Source organism: Bombus huntii, chromosome 13, assembly GCF_024542735.1.
Source record: "Bombus huntii isolate Logan2020A chromosome 13, iyBomHunt1.1, whole genome shotgun sequence".
Lineage (NCBI taxonomy): Eukaryota > Metazoa > Arthropoda > Insecta > Hymenoptera > Apidae > Bombus > Bombus huntii.
Window position 1 is genome coordinate 2,315,612 of NC_066250.1, and position 24,631 is coordinate 2,340,242.

General features: G+C 35.0%; 7 protein-coding genes and 1 long non-coding RNA gene across 19 annotated transcripts; 3 read left to right on the plus strand and 5 right to left on the minus strand.

The window, feature by feature from the left end:
- Window positions 1–21,255, minus strand: LOC126872490 (serine proteinase stubble-like). Of its 8 annotated transcripts, none has more exons than XM_050632522.1 (12): window positions 21,108–21,255; window positions 6,898–7,334; window positions 6,613–6,693; window positions 6,060–6,197; window positions 3,484–3,669; window positions 2,778–3,116; window positions 1,861–1,937; window positions 1,691–1,791; window positions 1,501–1,600; window positions 1,198–1,410; window positions 874–987; window positions 1–742 (listed from the first exon to the last, which is right to left on the minus strand). In XM_050632522.1, the coding sequence occupies exons 2-12, from the start codon at window positions 6,992–6,994 to the stop codon at window positions 587–589; spliced, it is 1,602 nt and encodes a 533-aa protein (XP_050488479.1). In that variant the 5' UTR covers window positions 6,995–7,334; window positions 21,108–21,255; the 3' UTR covers window positions 1–586. The 8 variants fall into 8 exon arrangements, with proteins under 8 accessions (XP_050488479.1, XP_050488478.1, XP_050488481.1 ...); XM_050632521.1 differs by having other exon boundaries at window positions 6,060–6,200; XM_050632524.1 differs by lacking the exon at window positions 6,060–6,197.
- Window positions 9,780–13,070, plus strand: LOC126872496 (caspase-6-like). Its single transcript, XM_050632534.1, has 6 exons — window positions 9,780–10,241; window positions 10,327–10,568; window positions 10,665–10,947; window positions 11,020–11,279; window positions 11,358–11,625; window positions 11,696–13,070. Exons 1-6 carry the CDS (start codon window positions 10,104–10,106, stop codon window positions 11,813–11,815), a joined length of 1,311 nt encoding a protein of 436 aa, XP_050488491.1. The 5' UTR covers window positions 9,780–10,103; the 3' UTR covers window positions 11,816–13,070.
- On the minus strand, window positions 12,571–14,924 carry LOC126872501 (proteasome activator complex subunit 3). Its single transcript, XM_050632553.1, has 5 exons — window positions 14,779–14,924; window positions 14,141–14,173; window positions 13,731–14,051; window positions 13,505–13,641; window positions 12,571–13,425 (listed from the first exon to the last, which is right to left on the minus strand). Exons 1-5 carry the CDS (start codon window positions 14,812–14,814, stop codon window positions 13,203–13,205), a joined length of 750 nt encoding a protein of 249 aa, XP_050488510.1. The 5' UTR covers window positions 14,815–14,924; the 3' UTR covers window positions 12,571–13,202.
- Window positions 14,180–15,651, plus strand: LOC126872506 (uncharacterized). 2 transcript variants are annotated; one of them, XR_007691995.1, is made up of 3 exons: window positions 14,182–14,655; window positions 14,752–14,888; window positions 14,984–15,651. It is a non-coding gene; the product is annotated as an uncharacterized LOC126872506 (long non-coding RNA). The 2 variants fall into 2 exon arrangements; XR_007691994.1 differs by having other exon boundaries at window positions 14,180–14,655; window positions 14,752–15,651.
- Window positions 15,385–17,412, minus strand: LOC126872497 (26S proteasome non-ATPase regulatory subunit 11). The gene is made up of 4 exons (XM_050632535.1): window positions 16,837–17,412; window positions 16,373–16,767; window positions 15,956–16,280; window positions 15,385–15,878 (listed from the first exon to the last, which is right to left on the minus strand). The coding sequence occupies exons 1-4, from the start codon at window positions 17,155–17,157 to the stop codon at window positions 15,648–15,650; spliced, it is 1,272 nt and encodes a 423-aa protein (XP_050488492.1). The 5' UTR covers window positions 17,158–17,412; the 3' UTR covers window positions 15,385–15,647.
- On the plus strand, window positions 17,607–20,062 carry LOC126872504 (transmembrane protein 17B-like). Of its 2 annotated transcripts, none has more exons than XM_050632558.1 (4): window positions 17,607–17,980; window positions 18,060–18,163; window positions 18,260–18,373; window positions 19,919–20,062. In XM_050632558.1, the coding sequence occupies exons 1-4, from the start codon at window positions 17,917–17,919 to the stop codon at window positions 19,925–19,927; spliced, it is 291 nt and encodes a 96-aa protein (XP_050488515.1). In that variant the 5' UTR covers window positions 17,607–17,916; the 3' UTR covers window positions 19,928–20,062. The 2 variants fall into 2 exon arrangements, with proteins under 2 accessions (XP_050488515.1, XP_050488514.1); XM_050632557.1 differs by lacking the exon at window positions 19,919–20,062 and adding an exon at window positions 18,450–18,836.
- LOC126872502 (glycolipid transfer protein) lies at window positions 18,635–20,824 on the minus strand. Of its 3 annotated transcripts, none has more exons than XM_050632555.1 (5): window positions 20,744–20,824; window positions 19,819–20,098; window positions 19,629–19,750; window positions 19,336–19,486; window positions 18,635–19,061 (listed from the first exon to the last, which is right to left on the minus strand). In XM_050632555.1, the coding sequence occupies exons 2-5, from the start codon at window positions 20,092–20,094 to the stop codon at window positions 18,897–18,899; spliced, it is 714 nt and encodes a 237-aa protein (XP_050488512.1). In that variant the 5' UTR covers window positions 20,095–20,098; window positions 20,744–20,824; the 3' UTR covers window positions 18,635–18,896. The 3 variants fall into 3 exon arrangements, with proteins under 3 accessions (XP_050488512.1, XP_050488513.1, XP_050488511.1); XM_050632556.1 differs by lacking the exon at window positions 20,744–20,824 and having other exon boundaries at window positions 19,819–19,874; window positions 19,953–20,105; XM_050632554.1 differs by lacking the exon at window positions 20,744–20,824 and having other exon boundaries at window positions 19,819–20,105.
- On the minus strand, window positions 20,145–24,627 carry LOC126872493 (uncharacterized). The gene is made up of 3 exons (XM_050632528.1): window positions 24,468–24,627; window positions 21,907–23,435; window positions 20,145–21,729 (listed from the first exon to the last, which is right to left on the minus strand). Exons 1-3 carry the CDS (start codon window positions 24,468–24,470, stop codon window positions 21,516–21,518), a joined length of 1,746 nt encoding a protein of 581 aa, XP_050488485.1. The 5' UTR covers window positions 24,471–24,627; the 3' UTR covers window positions 20,145–21,515.
- Between the last annotated feature and the right edge of the window lie 4 nt (window positions 24,628–24,631).

The window sequence follows — 24,631 nt, forward strand, 5'->3', positions numbered from 1 at the left end:
TGACTATTCGAAAATTTTATTACGCCATTTACAATTTATAACAAGACGCTAGTGTAATCAGTCCGAACGCGTTTATTCAAACAAAACTTTAGTTAATGCTTGATTAAATGAACTTCTCATGATTGAATTCATTTGTCTGAACATGAACTACTATTATACGAACAAGAAATCGTAAGTAGCAAGGAAAAGTTGCCTGATGCATACTTACCTTCAGTTTTCTAAGGATTTACTAGATCTAATAATCTGAATAAAACGTAACAATTTCCTTCAACGACGCAGAGATTGTATTCCAATTGTTCGTATAATAGTTAAGTAGTTTATAGCAATATGAATCATTGCTATTAATATCGATTCACAAATGTAAAAATTAAACTGTCCGGCATTGAATATTACAATGAATTATATTACATTGAATATTATAATACCGTAACTATACAGCATATAAAATTATATTGTAAACGATCGATCGTTATAAACTGGTATCTTCCAGCATAGCTTTTGCATGTACTGTTATCTCGTCACATTTGTCGAGCTACGTCTTTCAATTTCATTTATGTATCTCCTATATCCTTATAAATTACAAAATCTAACTCATAACCTTGTCGATCCAAGGTACGAATTTCTGGATATTCGTATATACACCTGGCAGATGTTCCCGACCGCATCCTATACCCCATGACACGAGACCGATTAATACGTGTCTTCCTTCAACGGACATGGTTAAAGGACCACCCGAGTCCCCCTGTAATCGTATTTGTATTTATATCATTCAATAAATTAGATAGAACGAAATGTAATAGGCACTACTGGTCTGTCAAATATTTCATATGCACCAACTTAATGCAAATTCTGTATAAGCCAAGTTTAATTTACCTGACAGGAATCTCGTCCACCTTCCTTATATCCGGCGCATAAAAAGACGTCGTGAATGGTTTCGCGTCTTCCAGCCGCTCTAAACCAACGCTGACATCTTTCATTGGGGATTACCTGAAAGGCGTTACTTCGTATGTGATTCAACTTCGCTATTCGAATATTGAGAAGAACTTTAACGTATGCGTATTTAAGATAGGAAATTATGCGTATAAGAAACTTGTTAGAAATGAAAATACACGATTGACTTTAGATCATGATCTACAGAACGCAACAGGATTGAAATAAAATTGAGTCCAAGTATGATACGCGTGCTGGTGCACGTACTTCCACATCAACCTCTTGAAGAACCGACGGCGCCGAACTTTGCCCGTGTCTAGTTCTACCCCAACCGGCAACTGTCGCTGTGCGTCCAGAAATTTTGAGATTCTTGGCTGGTAAACAGACAGGTACGATATGTTGTTTGAACGCCACTGTTCTCGAAAGCTTCACCAATGCCACGTCGTTTCGGAAATCGGTTGGCGAGTATTGCGGATGAACCTGCGAGACAATTTCCGATAATAAAATCTCTACGTCTGTTTCACGGCGCAATTCGCATACAAAAATTAAATAACGTAGCTCATCGCCTACCTCTTTCCTTTCGACGTTGAATTCTTCGTGCAGCAATCGTTCGGATGCGTCTCTAACGTCCCATTCACCAAGACGAACTTTCAGGTTACTATTCGGTGTTCTGTACGAAAAAGAAAAAATTGATAATTACCATTCAAGTTGGTAGTGACGAATTGTAAAATGTTCTTGCTACGTATTTCTGCATACTAACGTTGCGACACAGTGAGCCGCGGTAACGACCCATCTATTGTTCAATAAGGCACCGCCGCATGACAACTTTTTTGTTAAGAATCCAGATTTGATAATGGCAGCCTAAATTTCGAAGGAAATACGTAAAACGATCGACTCTCTCGACTCTTTCAAATTTTACGATAAATTTACCTGCCATGGATGACTACCGAAACTGGAACTGTGCCCACCTACGATTCTATTACTTCTCGTGTAAAGTTCACCGCAACCTGCAATATAATGCAAAACAAAATCTGTATCATATACAAGGAAGAAGCTTTGCTTTGGTTTAAAGCAATCGAATAATGCGGTATCCGATATCGATATCGAATACATATTTGATGTCACGATCGTATTAACACATTTTTTCAAATTGAACTTATCCAAGATCTCATGCTTCTTGTCTGTAAATTTCTTTCTGTGAATAGCACGCGGTCACGTTTTTCTACATTTCTCCCATTTTTCTCTCGTTTTTCATCTGCTTACTATCCTTCACCTAGTTTATCGTTGATATCTATTTATCGTTGTCGTGTATGATAGCGATAAAGCCACATGTATAAAAACGTGCAAAGCGAGAAGTGACAGAGAAAGACATTAAGCGAGGAAAAGTGCTTTCTTCTGTTCTGGTATTCGTTTATTCGCGGCGATGATTATCGTCAGAAAAATACAATAAATATTCTTTGATCCACTAATATTCCATTATAATTATTCTTTGACCCACTAATATTCCATTGTAAATATTCTGCGATCAATTAAGTCGTCGACTTACAAATTTCGAAGAATAACGCGAACTTTCTGAAAGATAATTTGTGAGGCAATAAAACACGATTAGTTAATTTCTATCAAGGAAAGCAAAATTACCCGATAAATTGCCATAATATTAATAGTTCACACATGATGACACCTATATTCTCCATAACATCGCTAATAACTTTGTAAATAATTCCAATTTAAAAAAAAAAAAATAAGTAATACAAAATATTTGACCGACTTCTTTACGTGACGATCAGAAGTAGGAGAGTACGATATTGGTGCAAAACTTTTGATTGGTGCGACTTCATGCGGATTACCACGATATTTGGAATAATCCACGGAGTTTGAGACGTCCTCGTTTGGTGTGTGAATTCCCGAAACATCGGGATAAGCGACGTCATATTCATCCTGAGGATAATCAAGCTGCAGCGGATGATAAACCGATGGACGATTTGTATGCACAGGCCGATCGTAATTCCATGTCTGTGAAGACTCATAAATGGTTGTTGGTTTGTTTGCGATGTCTGCGTACAGGTAGCTCGTCCCGTGCTCGTTCTGACCGCTATACGTCGGTTTGCTCGGCCTTGCCGCGTTGTCGTAGATTTGCACATCATCGTCCACATAGGGATGTTGATTTCCCAAGTTTAACGAAAGTGCTATGTTTAAACAACCTTCATTTTACCTTTTCTACCTTATTAATCGCAATTTCCATTTAATTGTACTTATCACCGGGTCCATTCAACATATCGCTGAGCAAACCGTGTTTTCATACGTATCAGAAACAGAATCAGAGTTAATGGTCCCCACCATTATCAGTATCGTTATGTTGCATTGTTTCCTTTTTCCTCGACATTAAACGACATAAAGAATTAACTTTACCGCAAAGATCTTTTACAATTTGCATCGCACGTAATACAATCGAGGCTTAACGAGTAAGTAACTTTTAACAACGAAATATTTCGAAATTGGTTATCAAGGAGAAAAGGACTCGATAAAAATTGTAGAGATTTTATGACAACTCACTAGCATTTTGCAGTAGCCCGATTGTCGGTCGTGGTACTTTGTCGGGGATGTCATCGTCGTCGACGCAACAGCTCCATATCAATCCTCCGGAACAGAGATCGACCGGACGACCACCTCCGAGAACGCAACTAATACTAAGGCCACAATCGAATGTCGTTCCTTTGTACGTACACGTTTGCGGTATCACTAAAACAGAACAGTTATCGACAATCATTCACCATTTCTTCACACTTGAAGGTAATAAAACTGCACCGCGTAAAATAAACAGCGTATAAGGGAAAAATATTCCGAATTTCATCCCCTTAACGTTACAGTGACTCGCAAAAGTATTCGAACACCTTTTACGGATATATCATGCGTATATTATACGAAATATTTAGAAATTTCACGAGGATTCTGATCAGACACGATTATCATGATTATATTGGGCAAATTTGAAGCTAATCCGAAAAAAATGTTCAAGCAATAGAACAGTTTACAAGGTAATCATTTAATGGTTTTATCCTAATCACTCGCATTCGATCTTTTAGAGATTATTATATTTTTTTATGGGTAGTGTCTTGTCATGTCTTGTATCTAGCATTGTTGTTCGAGTGGCATACGGCATCGCGTTGCTTTTCTTTCGGTCTGTTTCTTGAGATAAACACATGGCTGCTTTCGTTTCGAATAACGATTTCATAAGTGAAATCGTGAATTCAACTCATAGTGACGAGATCGAGCAGGAAAGTCGGACGACTAGCGGCTCGATTATTATATTTCGAATTATTGTACCAGTATTGTATCAAATGAACGTCTTTGAGCGTTTATTCGATCATTACCGATCGTAAATTGTCCATAGTCCGTCGTTATACATATTTTGTCTGTTGTACACCGCATTGCTTGTTTGTTCGTTTTTTGTTTCGATTTACTCTACAAAGAAGGATATTCGATCTTTATAATATATCTTTTCTCAAACTGAAGACTTTATATTTTAACAAGTCAATCACGATTATATTCCTCAATCTCGATTTTTATTGTACGAAACGTACTTCTACCCAACATGTCCATTAAGCCATTCTGCAGATCGTTATTATGACCTCGATGATCTCCCGTGTAATTTCGTTTTTTCCTCAGAGCCTCGACAAGGAGGGTGCCTTGCTGTTGACTGGTTAATTTACGTCTTCTTCCTTGCCTGTAACTTGTCGACGTTAGCTGTTCCAATTCCTCGCCGTTCATCTTTTTCTTCAATCGATCAAGAAAACCTGTAAAATCATTTTCTTCACTGGTATCGTTCGAATATCCGTTATCGATGATACGTTCATTCGTTAGCTGTCGTTGTTGAACGTTAACGTTATCCAACGTCGAAATATAACTTTCACTATCGTTGTCACTATCATCAACTGTACGTATATCGTGTCTCCCTGCTATTTGTCTTCTCCAATCGCCATTTCCGACCGTGTCAGCCTCCGACGAGTCTTTTCTATTGGAATAATCCAACCTACCTTCCGATAGACCTTTATTTCTAACGAACACTCTGCGAACAATAGCGTTTCGAGGCTTGTCAAAATGATCGTAATCTCCATCGTTCCACGAGTTTTCTCTTCTCGGATCGAAACATGTTTTCACGCCAATTTCACGTACAGTGTTATCAAATTTCTGACCCCCAACTACCGTCAAACTATTGTCCAGTTTATTTGTTTCCCTCGGGCTTCTTTTATCCGACAGTTGCTTCTTAATCCATAAATTGAGAGGGTCTTGTTCTACGAACTGTCCGTTGGATAGCAACGTAAATTTCTCTGCTCTTTCATTTTTCTTGGATTTCTGCAATTTCGAAAACCAATTGTGTAAATGTGACAAAGACGGTGTAGTGGAAGAGGCCAAAGGACGATCGTAAGTCACTGCATCGTAGTTACTGTACTTGAGTGCAGTAGCGGTTACTATTAGGAACACGTGTACAGTCGCAGTGACACTCATGGTCTGATATCTTTCTAATTTATTTCGTAAATAAATTAGAACTCGTGTTAACGAGTCGTCACAATTCGTACCATAGTTACGCGTAATTTACTTGTTACCGATAAAACTCTCGACTTCATCGAGAATCGAATTGCTTTGTTACCGTTGAAGAGCGCGCAGGTTGCCAATGATCCATGGAAGATATCCGACACCGTCGTGCCTTCGACATTTTACCTTCGTTCCATCGATTTAATCGAACTTTGTGTATGTCACCTGATAAATTTCAGTAATTTTCTGTGCACGGTAACCACCTTTCGGATCTGTCCTTTTTTTTTTTAAATGACTCGATAAAAGACAAGCGTCGATTAACCAACAACGTTCACCTATTGTACGTGTAATTTTGATCACCGTTTACGCTCATGCCATAAATATCGTTTCCGTTGCGACACTTAAAAAAATTAATTCTTGCTTAGCCTATTACGAATTGATGCGTTCCACCGACTAACGAGACTCTACCGGCATCTAAAGAAGCGTTCCCGGCTTTCACCAACGTCAGCTTTCTCATTGCTACGATAGCGTGTCTTCCCTGACATTGGTTCCCCACTCGTCCTCTTCTTCACTCTCTTTTGCTTTCTTCCCCCTACCTTGTTGTCCTCGCGTCCTTTCTTTCCGTTGTTCTTTGCCTTTCTTCCTTTCTTTTCCCACGTATAATGTACATATTTGCATGTTATATATGCACAGTAGCAACAGTAGCGACAGTAGCTCACCAAACAATTCGATCACTTCTAAAAACGTTTTACGTTTAATAAACCTTAAGGCTAATTACCAAGACTATTTAATAAACTTTAACCCTTATAAGCTGTCATGGGTGAAAGTTCACTGCGAAACATCAGTAGAATTAAAGAAGCTGATTCACAAATGATTTATTATTACGCAATATAGACAGGGAGCAGAAGAATTATTGTTTCCGATAAATAATTAACTATATAGCATTGCGACGATATTATCACAGGCCGATAATATCGAAAGAAAATTCGCATCGAGTGAAATTTCATTTGTGATATCTTCTAAGAGTTAATGTTGGTTATTAGACTGCCTAACTGTAATTCCGAGATGAAACATTTAAGTCTATTACATCTATTAACGATTCGAATCGTTTAATTTTTGGGTCGCGGTGTAGATTCACATAAAACTTACGTCCGAGTTCGTCGAAAAATCGTGTCTGTCCTTCTGTATCGATTACATTTTCCATCGCAGTTTCCTTCTTTGTATCTAGATCTAGAATCGAAATGCGTAATTTATATTATATATTATATATTATATTATATTAGCACAAACGTTATGTAAGAAGAAACATAACCGACGTTCTGCCAAAATGTTTTCATCCATGTGAATTTATATCTTCGTGAAAATTAAGGGCAACGATACGAATAGACTGTATGTAAATATGCTATTCGCTTGCTTTTATTAGTTCAGACTCACCGAAATTCTCTAAATACCGGTCATTTTTCCTGATATCGGCTTGACAATAGAATCCAACAAGAAGCCGAGTGAAAAGTAAACTTGCAAGCCAATTCATTTCTCTTTTCTACCAGCGATCTAAAATAAGATCGATCGACAAAGATTTGACTCGTTGCCGACTCGTTGTAGCTCCTCTAGTCGTTCACCAATGCGAAGGAACACCCTAAATCTTTACGCTTTGCGAATCGAAAATTCGCAGTTTCCGTGCAGTGTCTTTTCCTTCGAAATAGTTTTATTCCCCGATCTTTTTCAAACGTTAACTCGCCGATATTACCGATCGATACTTGCATAGCTCCTGTGATTTATTCGAACAGAATCGCAATAAAAAAGTTCAATCGATAATCTAGCATCCTTGCTAGAACCTCTCTCTCTCTCTATCTATCTATCTATCTATCTATCTATTTATGTTTAAATATAATCCTCTCGAATCAGGTCAGAAAGATACTAAATTCTGAAGAATACCGTTGATCGATCACATTTCTATTTTTATCGTTTATCGACGATAATTGCAACTCGAACAAACTTACGACTCGTCTAAATATATAGTCGTAATCTTACGATGAAATATGATTCTACCCCTAAATGAGGGTCTCTATCTTTCTTCACAAAGTACACATTAATGAGAAAATTTGTCTCGATAGGAACGCCTGAAAAGTTCTGCAAATGTTTAATTTCATTTCTGAACTTTGTGTGTCTTTTTCCTGGATACCGTTCGTGTACCGTAAGAATACGCGAAGCGTAGCGAAGGCATTCACACGTAGTGTGGTCCGGTAGAAAAGTGGGTCGTGAAACCAGGCCACCGAAACAAGTGGCACGTCGTCTCTTCGTGTGGTTGTTGCTTCGTAACACGTTCTCAGTACCCTACGACGTCCCGTGAACGTGCGGTACACGCGTGAAACCGTAGCATTACACCGTTTGGTTATTAGTGAAAGTTAGACTCAGTAACTTTCGACTTTGACAATGCCGATTTGAATCGCACGTATGAATCGGCTCGTCGAAATACTCTTGGTAGGGCAATTCCCATCTTTGCACGCCTGCCACGCGTTCTCTTTCCTTCCTCTTGCCACGTGACGTTCAAAAGGGGCTGCTTAACGATAAACATGAGCATTCGTCAGACCGTTTCTTTTCACACCGCGTGCTGAAACCGGTGAACATTGTCTGGATCACGAGTTCCTTCAAAAATTCCACGCGGACCATTGCGTTTATGATATCCAACAATACATTTGCCTCCGGTTATTAATTATTTAATCGTAGATTATTACTCGATCGATTGGTGCTTTATGCTAGCGCACACATACCCACGCACGCACACTGGCATACGCACACGCCAACCCACGACTGACGATGACCGAAATGAATGAAAAGTACCGATTCTTAGAACGATAAGAGGAACAGGTGTTTGATTTCAATTACATTTCCATCACGATCGGAATCACTTTGACGTCTTTCCTTCGCCGATTACCCGATGACACTGCGAAGAAAGGAGGAGATCCTCGGCATAAGGTTGACTACTGATGAGGAACGGAAATACAGCATCCAGAGACCACTCTCTCTCTCTCCTGATAGTTCCTTTCATACGGCTTTTCTCACTACCCCTCCACCTTTCTTTCTTTCCTTTCCAAATCGTTATCTTCCTCATTCGGATGCACCGGACGATTCCTTCGCTTACTTTCAACTCGTATTCTGTATTTATACAGACCCTGGTTATCGAATTAGGTCCACATGCAGAAATTCCACTCTTCGAACTGTGACATCCTATATACATAGAAGTATATCAAAATGGCATTCTTGACTGTAAATAGCAATTGTTTAATTTATTTAACTTCTTGTTATTGTACATCATATTGAAAGTGTCTGAAGCTTAGTCAAAGACATCTGTGTACTCACCACCGTCGATCATTGTGGTAAACCTGTACTAAACCCGTAAAAATCTAAATTTCCCAAAGTCATATTCAATTAGTTTTTATGTACAACATTTTTAGTGCCAAAGGTGAAATTACCTTTTAATGTCAAACCATTTTTTTATTAGTTGCTAGAAACTAGCTTTGCCAGAAATCATATGAAAAATTATAGTGAAAGTAGAAGAGTGAGAGTACCGTCAAGAACGATTTCGAATGTAGGAGAAAGTGCCAAAAATAATGGTTTTTAAAAACTGTTCCGATTTCGGCCCCTCTCTTTCTCGTAAACAGCTAAATTAACGGCATTCTCACTTTTTTAAATTCCTTCCTATTGCTCGTTCTTCCTTGTCGTCCTACCTTTGACTATCAGCTGCACATAGTTTTCTAATTGTAAATTGGTCTCTTGAAAGAAGGCCATCAGACTTCTAAGCACTCTTTCCTTGAGGGTTCCAGTTAATTTTCTGACATTATTTCTTACTCTCTCTACATTTTCTTGAGTCTTCTTTTCTAGGCTGATCCTTTCTGTATACATAGAATAACAGCATTTCCATAATGCGTGATCATAATCAGATTCTTTTAATAATACCCTTTTATTTGTGATATTATGTTTTCCAATGGAATCTACAATCGATTGTATTTTTAATTAAATAATCTTATTCTGTACTGTATCGGTAAAGTCGCATGTGACACGAAAATTAACGCGATCAATATCAACGAACATCAATCCTCAAATTCCTCCGACAATCAAAAGTGGGATACGAAAAAATATTACATGTTACTTACTTGTTTGTTGTATTTAATTTCTTCTAGCGGTTGCCATATCGATATTGAAATTATTCATATTCGATTAATCGATTAATTTAAGTAAATTGCTCGATCTATCGATCTCTAAATTCGAGATGTGTTGATCGAATATTATTCTTCGTTTATCGATATCTGCCGACACTCATTTCGATTTTTCTCTCTAAATTCCTTTTTTGAATAAAACTTGTTTATAGAACAACAAATCGTGAAAAATTAATCTGTCAAAATAAAATTATAAGTTAAATAATTAAACATAAGTGGCAATATCATTCGTGACAAGATTTTACCAATACAGACGATACCTATCGAAATTTTCGAGTCAGGCTGAGTCACTTTGTGAACTTCATCGTATTAAGATATCATATTAAGATGGTGAAATAAGACAAAACATCGTTTCGGTACGAACGATAAATTTGTAACAATTAATTGAGCAATTTTACTAAAGGATATGGATTATTACTTAACATGGATCGAAAGCATCGAGAAATATTAGACTCGTGTTACGAAGATATTGTACCTAGAATAAATATAATCAAATTATGGCCAAAACTGTTTGAAAATAAAGTTTTTAATAGAGATGACGTGAATATTTCGCGCTGGATAGTAAGAAACTTTTTAAAATTTCCTGAACATTTTACGGCTATAAATTATATAGAGTGACTTGTGAATTTTGTAATATTTTATATAGAAAGACATCACAAATAAAACAACAGTACATGAAATATATTTGACGATAAAAACACGAGGACCACTTGCATTTTCTCGTTTTCTTGCAAGCCTAAGACAAAGTAACCATGAAGATTTAGCAGATATTTTGGAAGGAACAAGAACTCCATTACCTATTACTAACACGCCAAGTTATGGTAATCATAATGAATGCACGAAAGAAAGCAATGTAGAGGAAACTACTTTTATTCCAACTGTAGAAGGGTAAAGTTTAAAGTCCTATTAATTAGCTTTAATTTATTTTGTATGTATATCTTATTCTGCATTTACTGTATCAATTGTATTTTCATTTTTAAAAAGACCACAAGGCGACTTTTTTCGTAATATACAAGTATTAGAGGAACCACTACAAATTTTAGTACAGAAAGCTACAAAATTCTTAGATGGGCCTGAATATGAAAATGTTCAAACATATCCAATGCGTAGCAAACCCCGTGGACTGGTTTTAATAATAACAAATATTGATTACAAACATCCAGATAAAGAAGATAGAAATTCGGCTATATATGATGAATCAAACTTAAAACAACTTTTTAGACAAATGGGTTTTGAAGTTTCTTCCTATTGCAATCTAACAGCACAGGTAAATATGGATACATTTACATATTAAAAAACAAATGAAAACTTTATATCACATACGCTATTTCTTTCCAAGAAAATGTTAGAGAGAATTAAAGAATTTTCTCAACGTAAAGAGTTACGCAAGGTTGATTCTTGCTTTGTTATAATAAGTAGTCATGGTAATGTTAATACACAGTATGAAGTCACAGAAATAGAAGGTGTAGAAGAGCATATGCAAGACAAAGTGCAAAATCAAAAAACTGTTTTATGTACTGATATTTTGAGTTATTTCACTGCAGAAGCTTGTCCCAATCTTGCAGGGAAACCAAAGATTTTCATTTTTCAATTATGTAGGTAAGTGCTAAATCCACTATAAAAGTATCATAGTTACATATAGTGATAATATTTTATTATTATACAATGATCTTTTAGAGGAAAGAAAAAACAAAAATCAGTAAAAGAACCTAGACATACAACAGATACATCTAACTTTCAACATTCCTCTGATGAAACTACTAATGTTAAAAGAAATGGTAGAGAGACACTGAGATGTTATGAAGATATGTTACTTTCATATGCTACCCTTCCAGGATATGTTGCCTTCCGAGACAAAATAACTGGTAGTTGGTTCATACAAATTTTGTGTGAAGTATTTATGAAATATGCTCATAAAGCTCATCTTCAAGATTTATTAAACATGGTGAATAAATCTTATGAAAGTATATTAATGCCATTCTATACATTAGTTACAATTAGTTAATGCTTCACAGGTTGATGAGAGATTAAAAATACAAAGGACTAATGGAGGAGACTGTCAGACATTAACGATAACACTGATTGGATTCAATAAACATTGTTATCTTAATCCTGGTCTTTTTGAACAGATATGATCTTAGAAACTTGCCATTGAACAGAATGCATAATCTATATATATATATATATATATATATATATATATATATATATATATAGATTAACATTTTTTCAACAAATTTTATATATCGAGTGTATTTATTTATAAATTTTATATATTTGAATATGAATTAATATTAAACTGGGCAAATGTTACATATTGGATGTATTTGAATCATATTACATTTTTATTATATTTTACAAAATATACCAAGAAATGTGTAAACTTTTACGTTCTTCTCTTTCTTTTTTGCGTATAATCTATCTACATTGCACAAAATTTTTTAGAAATGATAAAGTACTATAGTCATTGATATAGTAATAATATACGTGACAAAGAAAAGAATAATGATATGAACAAATGAAGCGTTTGTAAAAGGAAGAACAATACATTTCACATTAAAAGGAGCAATGATAACGATGACGAAAACAGACTGACATCCAACTGTGTTTCTGTACAATAATAAGATTTCAACATTTACGTCAACCGCATACATTGAAATTTACTCTAAATGCAGTATAGCATGAATAACGATCTGTAGTTGTAAAGAAATAATTATATGCTTATGCCATTTGATACTGTGGTAAAAAAAAGAAGAAAATAATTTCAAGCGATATAATTTATGATTAAAACTCTTAACATTACAATATTTGTGTCATGTTTTCGTATCGCATAATATCGCGGTTGAGAAAGAAAGAGGTGTTTTGAAGTTAATATGATATACCAAAAACATATGTCATATCTCGATTTATGTTCTAACGATATTACAGCTGTAAATTACAAATTACATGCTTAACTATATTCTAAATTCAAATAGGTGAAAAGATAAACGTTCCAATACTCTCGGATCTGTTTTCGATAAGTACATCACACCGTGCAATTAGATAGCAGAATTTGTAAAAATTAAAAAGATATGATAATAAGAAAAATCCACGTTATGAGAGCAAAGAAAATAGAAAAATTAAACTTCTGACAGATTTTGTAATAATTATGTATTTAATAATAAATGAAATATTAAATAATTAATAAGTAGATTAATTTTGTAGTAATTTTTGTAAAATTCAAAATTAATTTTGTAATCAACTGTAGTTGAACTTATTTCCGTGAATGATGCTGAATATATCTTCTTTTATATGTATTTATTTATTGTTTTGGATATGGCTCAAGTGAATGTCAATGAGTCAACGTCAAGGCGATTTAATTTAAAAAAAAAAAAAAAAAAAAAAGGAAAATTCAAATTTTCTATCGAAAAGTCGAGAATGACACTCTCTCTATCACGTAGCTTTTTTCCTTTTCCGTTTTGCTTCTTTTTCCCCATACAATCCTGTACACCATCCGATAGAAATAGCATATGAGGCTAATGTTTAATACAAAGATTGCGCGTTGGAAGAACGTGGCTTTTTGATCTTCTCCAAATTCTTGATTACCAAATCGTGCAGAGAACAATAACGATTACGGACTTCGCACATAACTAGCCACAGGCTTACATATTCTTTTTCATCTAATTCTTGAACTGCTCTTCTATAGTCGCTAATGTGTGGATACTTTGCAACTTTACTAACAATCTTTCCTCTAGAGATAAAATACCTAAAAAAAATATCATTGTATGAGTATAATGTGTCCCTTATGAGAAGAAATCTTTTAATATCATTACTATTCACATTACCTAGATATCTGATCGAAAAATGCAGCAGCCTCACTTTCCACTGATTGTATTTCTGCAAGTGTATCTTCTTGGATGGACACACCAAAGTTATTACCATCTTCGATTTTTGGAATCAAAAATGAAATCCACATTTTCAACTGGAAATTCAAAAATTAAAATAACTGATAAGGATATTAAAGTTCATATAATCTATATATACTACTCATATACTTTATAGAATATATACCAAATTAGAATCTTCTAATAGTTGTCGAATATAAGGCTTAACTATATGAATAAGATCACATAGGGGCTTGTTACAAGGTACAGGTCCATTTGGTAACACCATCACTTTGGTTCCACTGGTATCATCTATGCTATTGTCTAGCTTTCGTTTCTTTGCAGTAGACTCATTTTCGGAATGATTAAGAATAATAGGATCTGGAATGGGCACATTTAAGTCTTGATGAACATTTGACAATTTCCTGTTGCGGAAACCAGGGGTTTCTAATAATTCATTCAATTTAACAATCTTCTCTGGAAATCCTTTCAGCAATAGTTGTTCAGCCTAAATAAAGTTTATGCATGTGATATTATGATGTACTTCGCAACAAACTGAGTATACAAATTATAGGATAATAATATTCAATTAATTACCTTTGTTTTTAAAGAATCTTTGTATTCCTGAACCTGTAAAATAAATTTGAGAGGTAAATGCATTAAATAGGATGGTTATATTCAATTAAAAATTGATACTTTGCTTTAATTACATTTACAAACACATATATGTCTTAAATATGAGCAAAATGAGATTACACGTAATAACAGTTATAAGTAATACATTTATTTCATAGTAATGAGTTGTCGAATAAATGTTTATAAACTATCCGTAAAATTACAATCAAAACAAACATTAAATATTACTAACCAAAACGATGAATTAATGGACAAAAAATTGTATAAGAAAACCGAGAAAAGAATTGTACTGTCGATATAACAATACAGGTATAGTTTTGCATAAGTATTGAGATAAGATGACTGACCAAGGCCAATTACTGGAATTGTAAATAGATTAAAGAATTGACGTGTATAAGTGATAGGAGAATTATGTTAAGATTTTTGAAAATATTGATGATGAAACAGCAAATATTATTTGGAACATAGCGATGCCGGTGAGTTAAACGCTACCATTAACCTAAACAATCTTACTTGCAATATATTAAACGTGTAATACAGACTACTTAATTTCATATCTTTCTGTTTTGCAGCTTCAATTATAATATAAAATATTTTACCTTCTGTGCCGTAGTATCCGCCATTATACACTCCATGAAAAAAAAAAGTTTATAAAATATAACCACACTATCCCTTTGTTGTAACGTACAACTTCAAACAGGAAGTTGCGGTGAGTATTCTTACTACGCCATCAAATCAGAATCTGTAACATTAATGCAGTTATATTAGTCTTCTCAGAATTTAAATTTCTGTTTATTCGTCTAGAGTTATTTTTTCTTCGTCAAAATCGAGACACCATAGAGCTGATTGAGAGAATTATAATTATAGCATGTGCAAAGGTGCACGATGATACACAATATGTCAATCTTTATTCTTTTACTTTTTACATGTTTTATTTCGTATTCTGTAGAAGTTGTTTTTACTATAATCTATACAATTTGAATTCGCTTCTTTGATAGAAATGAAAATTTAAGAAAACATGATGTGATAAATTATAATTGATGTGAATAGAATACTAATAATACAAAATGATATTTTGATTCCAATTAACTGTCAGAAATTAAGTCAATACTCATATAAATAATCTATGAAAATGTCAAATAAGTAGGTGCCAGAAGTAGGAGAGAGATAAAAGGATAATACTTCATTAAATTGAATGTCATGGATATATTTAAAAAAAACTGTAATTTTTTAAAAATAAACAGCATACAGTTTTGCGAATATTGAACATATTTTTTAATCAGATTAGAACAATATTTTGAATCAGATAAGTAAAACGGTAAAATGTATCGTTTCATTGTATTACCATTGTATTTCGTATTTTGTACATCAATATCCATCTTTTGAAATCAGCAAATTAAATCTGCTATACATGATTGTATAACACATGTTTGTATAAACACTGTGTAGAAATATATATTAAATACGGCTAAGTGAGTTTCTTTGCTTTTTGGTAAAGTGTATCAACGACTTTCCCCATACTGTGTATAGTATCTAATGCAATCTCGTAAGTCTTATCGCGCGGAGTATCTTCAAAAACGATTAAAACACCTTCACCCTGATCAAGGACACCCCTTAGTTTTTTATCCAGTATCATCTGTGAAAGCTTCTTCTCCACTTGAGTAAGTGGTAGTGATATAGAGGTTGCGATATGACTGACCTAAATAAAAGAATGAAATTACAAACGATGAATGTTTATATTTAAGTAATCAACCGATTTAAGGTAAATAATCGTACCTGTACGCGGGAATAAGGTTCAACTAAACGGCATAAGTTTTGTTCAAGCATCGCATCGTAGAGAGAGCCGAGATGAGCACGCACAATTACGTCATCCTCAAGTTCTTGGCGATATTTTTTCACAGCTGTCTGGAAATCTGCTAATGAACGTCGGTGGCTCGCTTCGGCAACTGCCCGCATTGCGTCTAAATCCCTTCCTGCATATTTAACAGCTAATTTTCCTGACATAATTGATTGAACATCTTCAGGTGTACGTAACATAATTTTTGAAAGTAACATATATTTTAAAGCTGTTAAGGCCTTTGGGCTTTCTACGCTATCATATCTGAAGAACAGTAGTAAAGCAATTAAAATATACAAACATAAACATAACAATTATACTGAAGTACAATATATTTATTTAAGGAAACAACCTACCCCTCAAATGCTTCATAAAAATATGAATAAGCAGTTTTAAAATCTCTTTCATCCGCAGCATGTAATATTCCTGATTGTAAATCTAAAGCAGCTTGCATTTTAGGTGGACAATAAATTGCATTAGCAGTGGTTCTAGCACTGGTAAGAGCTGCCCTTGCTTTTGCTAAATTACTCAGTGCATGATAGGTTTTGCTTTCCAATAATTGTACCTCCACCAAAAGTTGTTTATCATCCAGTTTCTTAAGTTCTTTAAGTAAAGCCGATCCCAACTGTAATGCTTCACTGTACATACCAGTATCGAAATATAATGCTATTAAACGTGCTTCTAATGACTGCCTTAAAAATGTCCTACGTTCTTCTTTTGCCCATTCTATACATTCTTTGCATAGTTGAACCTGTTGAAAAAAAGAAGCATTGTACTAAACTGTCTATGAAAATACAATCAAAATTATTTGTGAAGATACCTCAATGCCGATACCAGCTTCCAGATCCAAGAAAAAGTCTACTAAGGACCGTACGAGTTTGGCAGCTTTTGCTTTGCTAATCAAACTAAGAAACGGTCTGGTAGCTTTAATCAACTCTGCCAACTCTTTTGCCTTCCCTTCTTTTTTGTAAAGTTCACCAAGGTGTAAAATACCTTGCTCCTTCACTCGGATATTATCTTCGTCATCCTCCGTCACACCGATACTTGGGTCGGAGACGATTTCACTTAAAAGTGAAATACCCTCGCTACGATTAGTCATTGAAACTGCTTGTGCACGTTCGAACAGCATTGCACCGGCCATCTCAAAATTTTCACCGCTTTATAAGGATGAAAACGGGATCAGATAACCTTTATCCTAAATGATGAATATTATTCTTCGGATAATTGATCAAATTCGTGAAATAATTCCTACGTTTTACAAGAAATCAAAGTTAATTTTCTTTAATACGTTGAATATTGCATGCGCTTGTACGCACAACTACACAAATTTTATGAACGTCTTCTGTTTGTCACTTTATTCGCAATCCGTTTCAACCTCAGAACTACAAAACACATGTCACGCTACTACGTAAATCAAATCAATTGCAGTAAGCCTGGAAACGTTCAGACTGATGCAGATTTTTCTAAATAGGTTATTGTTATTCGTTTTTAATAGATGTGATTACATTCCTGTAATTAATTATGTAGTTGATTTTTCGTTGTATTTAAAACTTGTATATTTTTGTACTTTTCTTTATTAAACAATTTTGCAAAAAGGATGGAAGGTATAAAGAAAGCGTAAAGAAAGAGATAGAGTAAAAAATGTACTATACGGAAGATTCCAGATCGAGATTGTATGTATATGTACGTTGTGTTAAGGGACATGTAAAATGAGATTGTGTAAGATATAAATATACGAATGCTGAATGGATGTAAATCTTAGATTGTATAGACGTTTAGAGCTGTTTGAAGATAAAAGTGTAACAATTATAAATATTTACTTAAAATATTGGATGGAAATTGTTATTGTTACAATTGATTTTAATAATGTTATGATCATGTCGCAGTATTTGTTTTGAAAATGTCACAATTTACTACAACAAATGTTATTAATGAAACATCTTCCAAGTTAACATATCATGATTGTAAGTTACAACTTGTGTAAATGCATTCCTTTAATTAGAAAAGAATAACATTTCATTTGAAATAGAATATATTTTACAGATAATAAAACAAGGTCTAATTTACCATTTCAAATAGCCCTGTATGTAAATCTATGGCTTTTCCCAGTTTGGCTGTTGATTACTGTTGTAAACTTGGATGCAAAAGTAAATATCATCTGTGTGATGAAGTTATAAGATCAAAATCTAATGTATATTAACTTGTACTTATATATATTAATTTTATTTATTATTTTTTCACAGTACAATAATTTGACAAATGTTTATAAATTGCTAACTATAGCAATATTTCTGATACTTTCAATTTTTGAAAGCTTAAAGTTATATTTGGGATACCTTGGAAATCTTATCGGAAAGGTAATCATACTTTATTTGTAATAGACTTTTTTTAGTTGATTTGTAGATTTTTGTCATGCAAGAAAGTTAATATTAGATTCCAGAATTAACTACTTGCTGGTTAATCTCGATATTAATACAACTTCCCCTAGAAGCATTTCTCCTTTTTGATCGTGGAATACCATCTCATTATAGTGAAACATTTATCAATTCTTTCATGGTCTGCCTTCTTCTTATTGAAATTATTACAGGTACGATAGCTTTAATGAATTTAGCAGATCATCGTGCTAAAGTGTTTTATTTAATGCATCTATACAATACATGTACATAGGATGGATGTTAAACTGTTCTAAAATACCTTTGTAGCTAGTCTCATTTTTTAATTATATATAGAGTTTTGAGCAAATACTGGCTAAGTGTAATTACTGTACAGTATACTAGTACATTATATTAAAATACTATTGCAGATTTTTCCTTTAGCAAATATTCTCAATTAACACAATACCTAATGAACACAATTCTCAGACTAATAAAATGTCTTATCTCAGAGGTTATTAGTTTTATAAAATAACTGTATCGCTAATACGTTTTTTCGTAAACGCATTAAATAAATTTCCATGCTCTTTATAATGATGCTAATCTCGGTAGTTTGTTCATTAGTAAATGTTTGTAAAAGTTGCGAACGTGTAGGAACCATGAGCGAAAGAAGCTGTTAACAAAAAGTCGAAAATTATAGTAAATAATAGTATGTAAATAAATAGAAAAATTGTAGAAAGTATTAATTTATTTGAAAAATATAAACTCATATTTCGTCAAACTCAACACGTGTATTATATGAATGTTTTTATGCTTTGACATCAACTAATTGGAAATGTAATGAAATAGTATAATTAAGAATGTACATATGTATTGCGTATAATACAAGAAAAAAAGAATAATTTTTCGTATGTATGCGAATACGTTTTTAGTAAATACTGACTTACGTCGAAAAGTTGTTGCGCCATCCAACCGTGATATGGTTGTAGAGCTTCTTTATAAGCCTTTTTTAAAAATGCTACTAAATCCTCTGTTGGTGTTGCCGTTTTAGAGTCCTCGACAATTTGTTCGAAAAATAACAGAATCATATGCAAGGCTCTGTAATTTATAGATCGGAGTTTTGATTTAACTAATGAACAGAATAAGCGATGGAGAAGCGTTAATACACACGAATCGAATTCATCAGAAACCAAGTAAGAAAGTGGAAAGAATAGAAATGCATAAGAAACGCTACACGCACCTGGTTAACCACGTTAGAGCATCCGTAGCGATTAATTTAGTTTCAGTATTTTTTTCAATTAGAATCATATCTTGTAGAATCGCGTTTTTTTCTTTATCCTTTACATGCCGGGACGCGAGTTTCTAGAATTATTTTTAGGTATGTATATGATTATCCTTGTGAATGATCGCATTTTAAGGTATGTACTTACATCAATGTTACCCTGAATATCATATTTAACCGGAGCAAACACTTTGCCAAGTTTTTCTGAAACATTCGTGTTCGTCTTTATAGATTTCGTTTTTGTGTAGGTTATGTGATATTTACTGAATACCAAGTGCATACCAATAATTCGCACAAGACCTCGAGCTGCATCCAAGAATTCTACGGTTCTTATTTTATCTTCTGTGATATTTGGAAATAAAACTTCTATTTGATAAGTAAAGACATCCTCGTCATCGTTTGCACTCGACGAAGGTGACAACATAATTCTGTATTAGGACAACGTAATTTCAGTTATAACAACCAGAAACGATATACGTATAACGAAAGTGTTTATTTTTAAAAGTTTTTAAGAAATATTAATAATGTTCTTTCAACCCTTGCAGTCTTTTTTAATATATTATCGATCTGTTTATGATAAGTAAATACTTAGGGTTATAGCTGTTAGCTGCAATATATAAGCTGCGATAACAATTTTATCTTAGAGTGATTTGTAACAGAATTTTCAATATATAATCGGTAACAAAAATGTGTGTACACGTGAATTTTTGTCTTATTGTTTATATTTTTATATTGAAATAATTTTATAACAAACTGAAAAAACCGATAAACATTCTCATAAAATCTAATCGAACGATTACGTGGCATGATCGTGTAATATATATTTTATTACATCGTTAACTGGATTGGTTCTACGGACACTTTTGAATTATTTTTTTCAAAATTATTTTCACAAGTTTATTAGTCGTTACGCAATTTCATATTAGCTATATCTACAAATTATTATCGTCCATAAGGCATCCTAGTTACTATCATGTAAGTAACCCGATGTTTGTAGAATACGTCGGATATTAATGTTATTTCTTGATTGAAAATATATCAAACTAAATTCGTAGTTATTAAACTATACATACCTATACGTGGCAATTTCACAATTTTATCGTATTTTCGGTAATAAGAAATAGAGATTCTGGTTTTATAGCATTCGTTCCTTCCGTAGTGTTATTGTATACATTCGTTCACACATTCGTACATAGAAACGTCAATGCACAATATTTGTATTTTTTATCAAATACAATGTATCAATAGTTGCTACAAAACTCTATAGTATTTTGAATGATATTTACAAAATATGTTAGAATTTAATGAAATGAAGTATGTAGTTAATAACATTGTATGACGTATGAAATTCTCATTTTCTCCTCCCATGTTTAAACACATGCACGCACAAATGCTCTCTCTCTCTCTCTCTCTCTATCTATCTATCTATCTATCTACCTTTCTCTTTGTGTCTCTCTATGATTTTATTTTGTTAGAAATAGCGTACACAGGGCAATAAGGTTTTTCAAGTCCAATACGGAAAGCTTTACTGTTACAATTTTCACAAAAACCGATAAAACTGGGAAAAATTTCTCTTCAAATATAGCGCATTAGAGAAACAAGCTCGTAGGAAATATCAATAATTAATTAGTAAGCAAATACATATTGAGCTTGAAGTTATCTTCGTTCGAATTGGCATTAGCGACGAAGCATTATTATTAATATTAATCGTGCTTACTCGCTATGCGAAGATTACAAAAACATAGGACGTTGATTCATCGGCGTCGATTTTTATCGTTCGACATTGGCTATATTCCCGCTTTCAAGATATAAAATCGTGGCAAAATGACAATAACCTTGGAATCTTTAAAACGCCGTTGGAAGTGGATATTTGAGAACATTGCCAGTCGAATCTTCAGCGACGAGAGTCAGTGCGGTAAGACAGTGAGGAGGAGCTGGTGGAACTAACGCCTCCAGAGGTGGTCGAGAGCCGGGAAACTGTTTAGAACCAACTACCATTCCACCAGATGTTTTTCTGAGCTCTATTACTCGTACTCCGAAGCGTGATCTTACGACGTTTCTATGATAAAAAAAAAGAAACGTATATACATACATATATAAATAATAACCGTTTTAAAACTATAATAGCAACAACGGAAGAGGCTGAGTAAGTGAGTGTATTTGCAAGTTTTGTGTACGTGTATTGGGCGTATATGCGCCAGTGAATCAAAATTGGAAGAGAAACATTTTATTATACCTTTTCCCATCGTACTCGATGTCGTGGAAAGGTCGATTGAAAACGTTGTCCATTTCGTTGTTGAACCATCGATGATAAGCAAGAAACGCTGCGCAGGATGGTGACCAAAATGTACGATCAGTTTGCAAATTGGAAGGGGTTTGTTCCGATGCAGGTTGCATCAGACTCTTGGAAAAGGATCTGTTTAATTCAGGACTAGCGGGTGCGGATAGCCTGCCGGGTAATCGGGAAGGGTTTTGAGAAGACGAAGGGCGGGACGATTCGGAAAGTAAGCGATTTCTTCGAGGACTCCCTAACATAGCGTATGGTTTTTGTATCGTGACTGTCACGCTGAGCGGTCTACTCAGTGCGATCGTTGTGTGTTGAGGATCTCTTCGTAAAACGGGATTGCGATTGAAATCGATCCCAGCCGCTCCGACAAAGACACGATCGACGTAATCGAATCCGCGGCCCATTATGCCTTCACGGGTATGCCCGAGATCAAAGGTGTGTCCTAATTCGTGGAGAACCGAGCCAAGAGTCGTGGCGAAGCAGCCACCGTGCGTACCGCGGTAATTACTGTCATCCATCAATTGTTCAGTATCGATGACCGTAGTGTCGAGGAATCTAGGCAATATTTGCGCCATGCAGGTAGGCCATGTATGAAGACATGCCGAACCGAATAACGCTAATCCACCTCCACCGAGCGCGGCGTGTCCTTGCGTCCTCGCGAGAATATCTTCGCGAGTGCGTGGATTTGGCGCGCCTCGATATCTGGTACAGGAAAGAAACGCAAGATATTTGCGATCTTCCGATGCCAAGGGACCGGTCATTAATTCTCGCGCGATGAATTTCCAAAGTTCCCGCTGATTCATTGCACGTGCCTGATTAACGTCAAGCATGCTGTGCATTATCAAACATTCCATACCACCCAAGTCTCGTTCCAGTTGAAACGTTTTCCTTCCGTAACCCGCCTCCCTTAACTTCTCGGCGGTGAGAGTTTGTAAAAGTCGGGCACCGAGACCTATCCTTATCGTCGCACTTTCCGGCGACTGGTCTTCTCCTTGTGGACCTTGGAAATATCCATCGTGTCCAAAGCAAACCACATAGACAGGAGTTACACGTAGTCTCGTCGTTCTCGGCTCGTGAATTAGAACTAGTCCCTTTTTTTGGCCCGCCACTTCTAATTCCAACTTGTTCGGACCTCGTGTCAATTCTACTATCACACGAAATTCACCAGATACGATTGGCCACTCGGAACATTGATTATTTTCATTTCGTACGGTGATAAAGCTATACGCCATCGACGTACGACCTCGTATCAGAGCTAAACTATAACATAAGCTCTCTCCATCCGTAACGTTCGTTATCGATATCTCTTCTGAATTCTCATTCTCCGTGGATTTGCATTGTCGGTTCTCCCGTTCTAATGGAAATTGTCTATTACCTTCGTAATAACATTTCTGCTGACACCGTTGCTGTTCTTGCTGCCGTTGCTGCTGATGTTGCTGTTCACGAAGAAGATTTGTCAGATTCGTGTCTGGAAGTACCTGTGAAGTTTTTTATGTACAATTTCAAGATACATCGCTAAACGATAAAAAAAATTAGAAAGATGAGAGTGACGAGAGTTAGAAACGGCGACGATTATAATGGCAATGACGAGCAGAAGCATGATAATAGCGGTAATAACGACAATAAAAATAACGATGACGATGACGATGACGATGACGATAACGACGATGACGATGACGATAACGACGATGACGATGGCAATGACGACAAAGACGACGACGAAAACGATGACGACGACGACGACGACGAGGACGACGACAACGACAACGACGACGACGATAACCACGTCGGCAAAGGCGAAAACGATGATGAAGACGAAGACGACGATGTTACCCCCTTTGATAAAAGTGTATCATTTACATAGAATTAGGGAAGCAAAGAGATGTGGTTTTATTTTATTTTTATTTTTTACAACTTCAATGCTTCATTCGATGGATAAAAAGAATAATAGCAGTTTCACGAAAAAGTGACCATATCGATGTAAAATGACAATTCCAAGAGAGGTGCTGCGATCTCGCGGTGAGTTAGAAAAGCTTCTCTACGGAGTAGATTCCTCCAAGTTGTTTCCCACTTCAATTTCCGTTCTTCGGACCGCACTGACACGTACCGTCACATAGAATGTCGAAAGGAATAAAGGCAAGTCGATTGAGCGATTTATTGATTTCCCTTGAATAGCAATGAGAAAGTTTCGTTCAAATCGTATAAGATTGGCTTTTATTAAGAAAAAAAGATATATACGTGCAATCACCGATAAGAGTGCGAGACAAGTAACGAAACGATGTGTCGATATAAATTAAAACGACCAAAAAGAGGGAACTTTGTAGTCGGTGTTAGAAGAAAGAGAAAAAACTTTCGAGTTGCAGAGTAAACGAGGTGTGTCGATAAGGAATTATTCGAATTCGCGTTTGCTTGTCGACGATGTACGCGTGTAGTAAGTCTGACAAATTGAATCGGAATTTTTAAGCGGCAGTACGATTTGCAGCTTTTCAAATGTCAGCTATTTCACTCACCATCGTAAAAGAAGTGTGTAGAAATAGAGTAGACGTACACGTTAAAAATGAAAGGGAGGAAGGTACGTGCTGAACGATCAGCTTCAGCCGGCTCCGTACATACGGAGAGAAAGACTGTGGCGCCGGGACGACGGCGGACGGCGGGTTGCGGTACTATGGCGTCC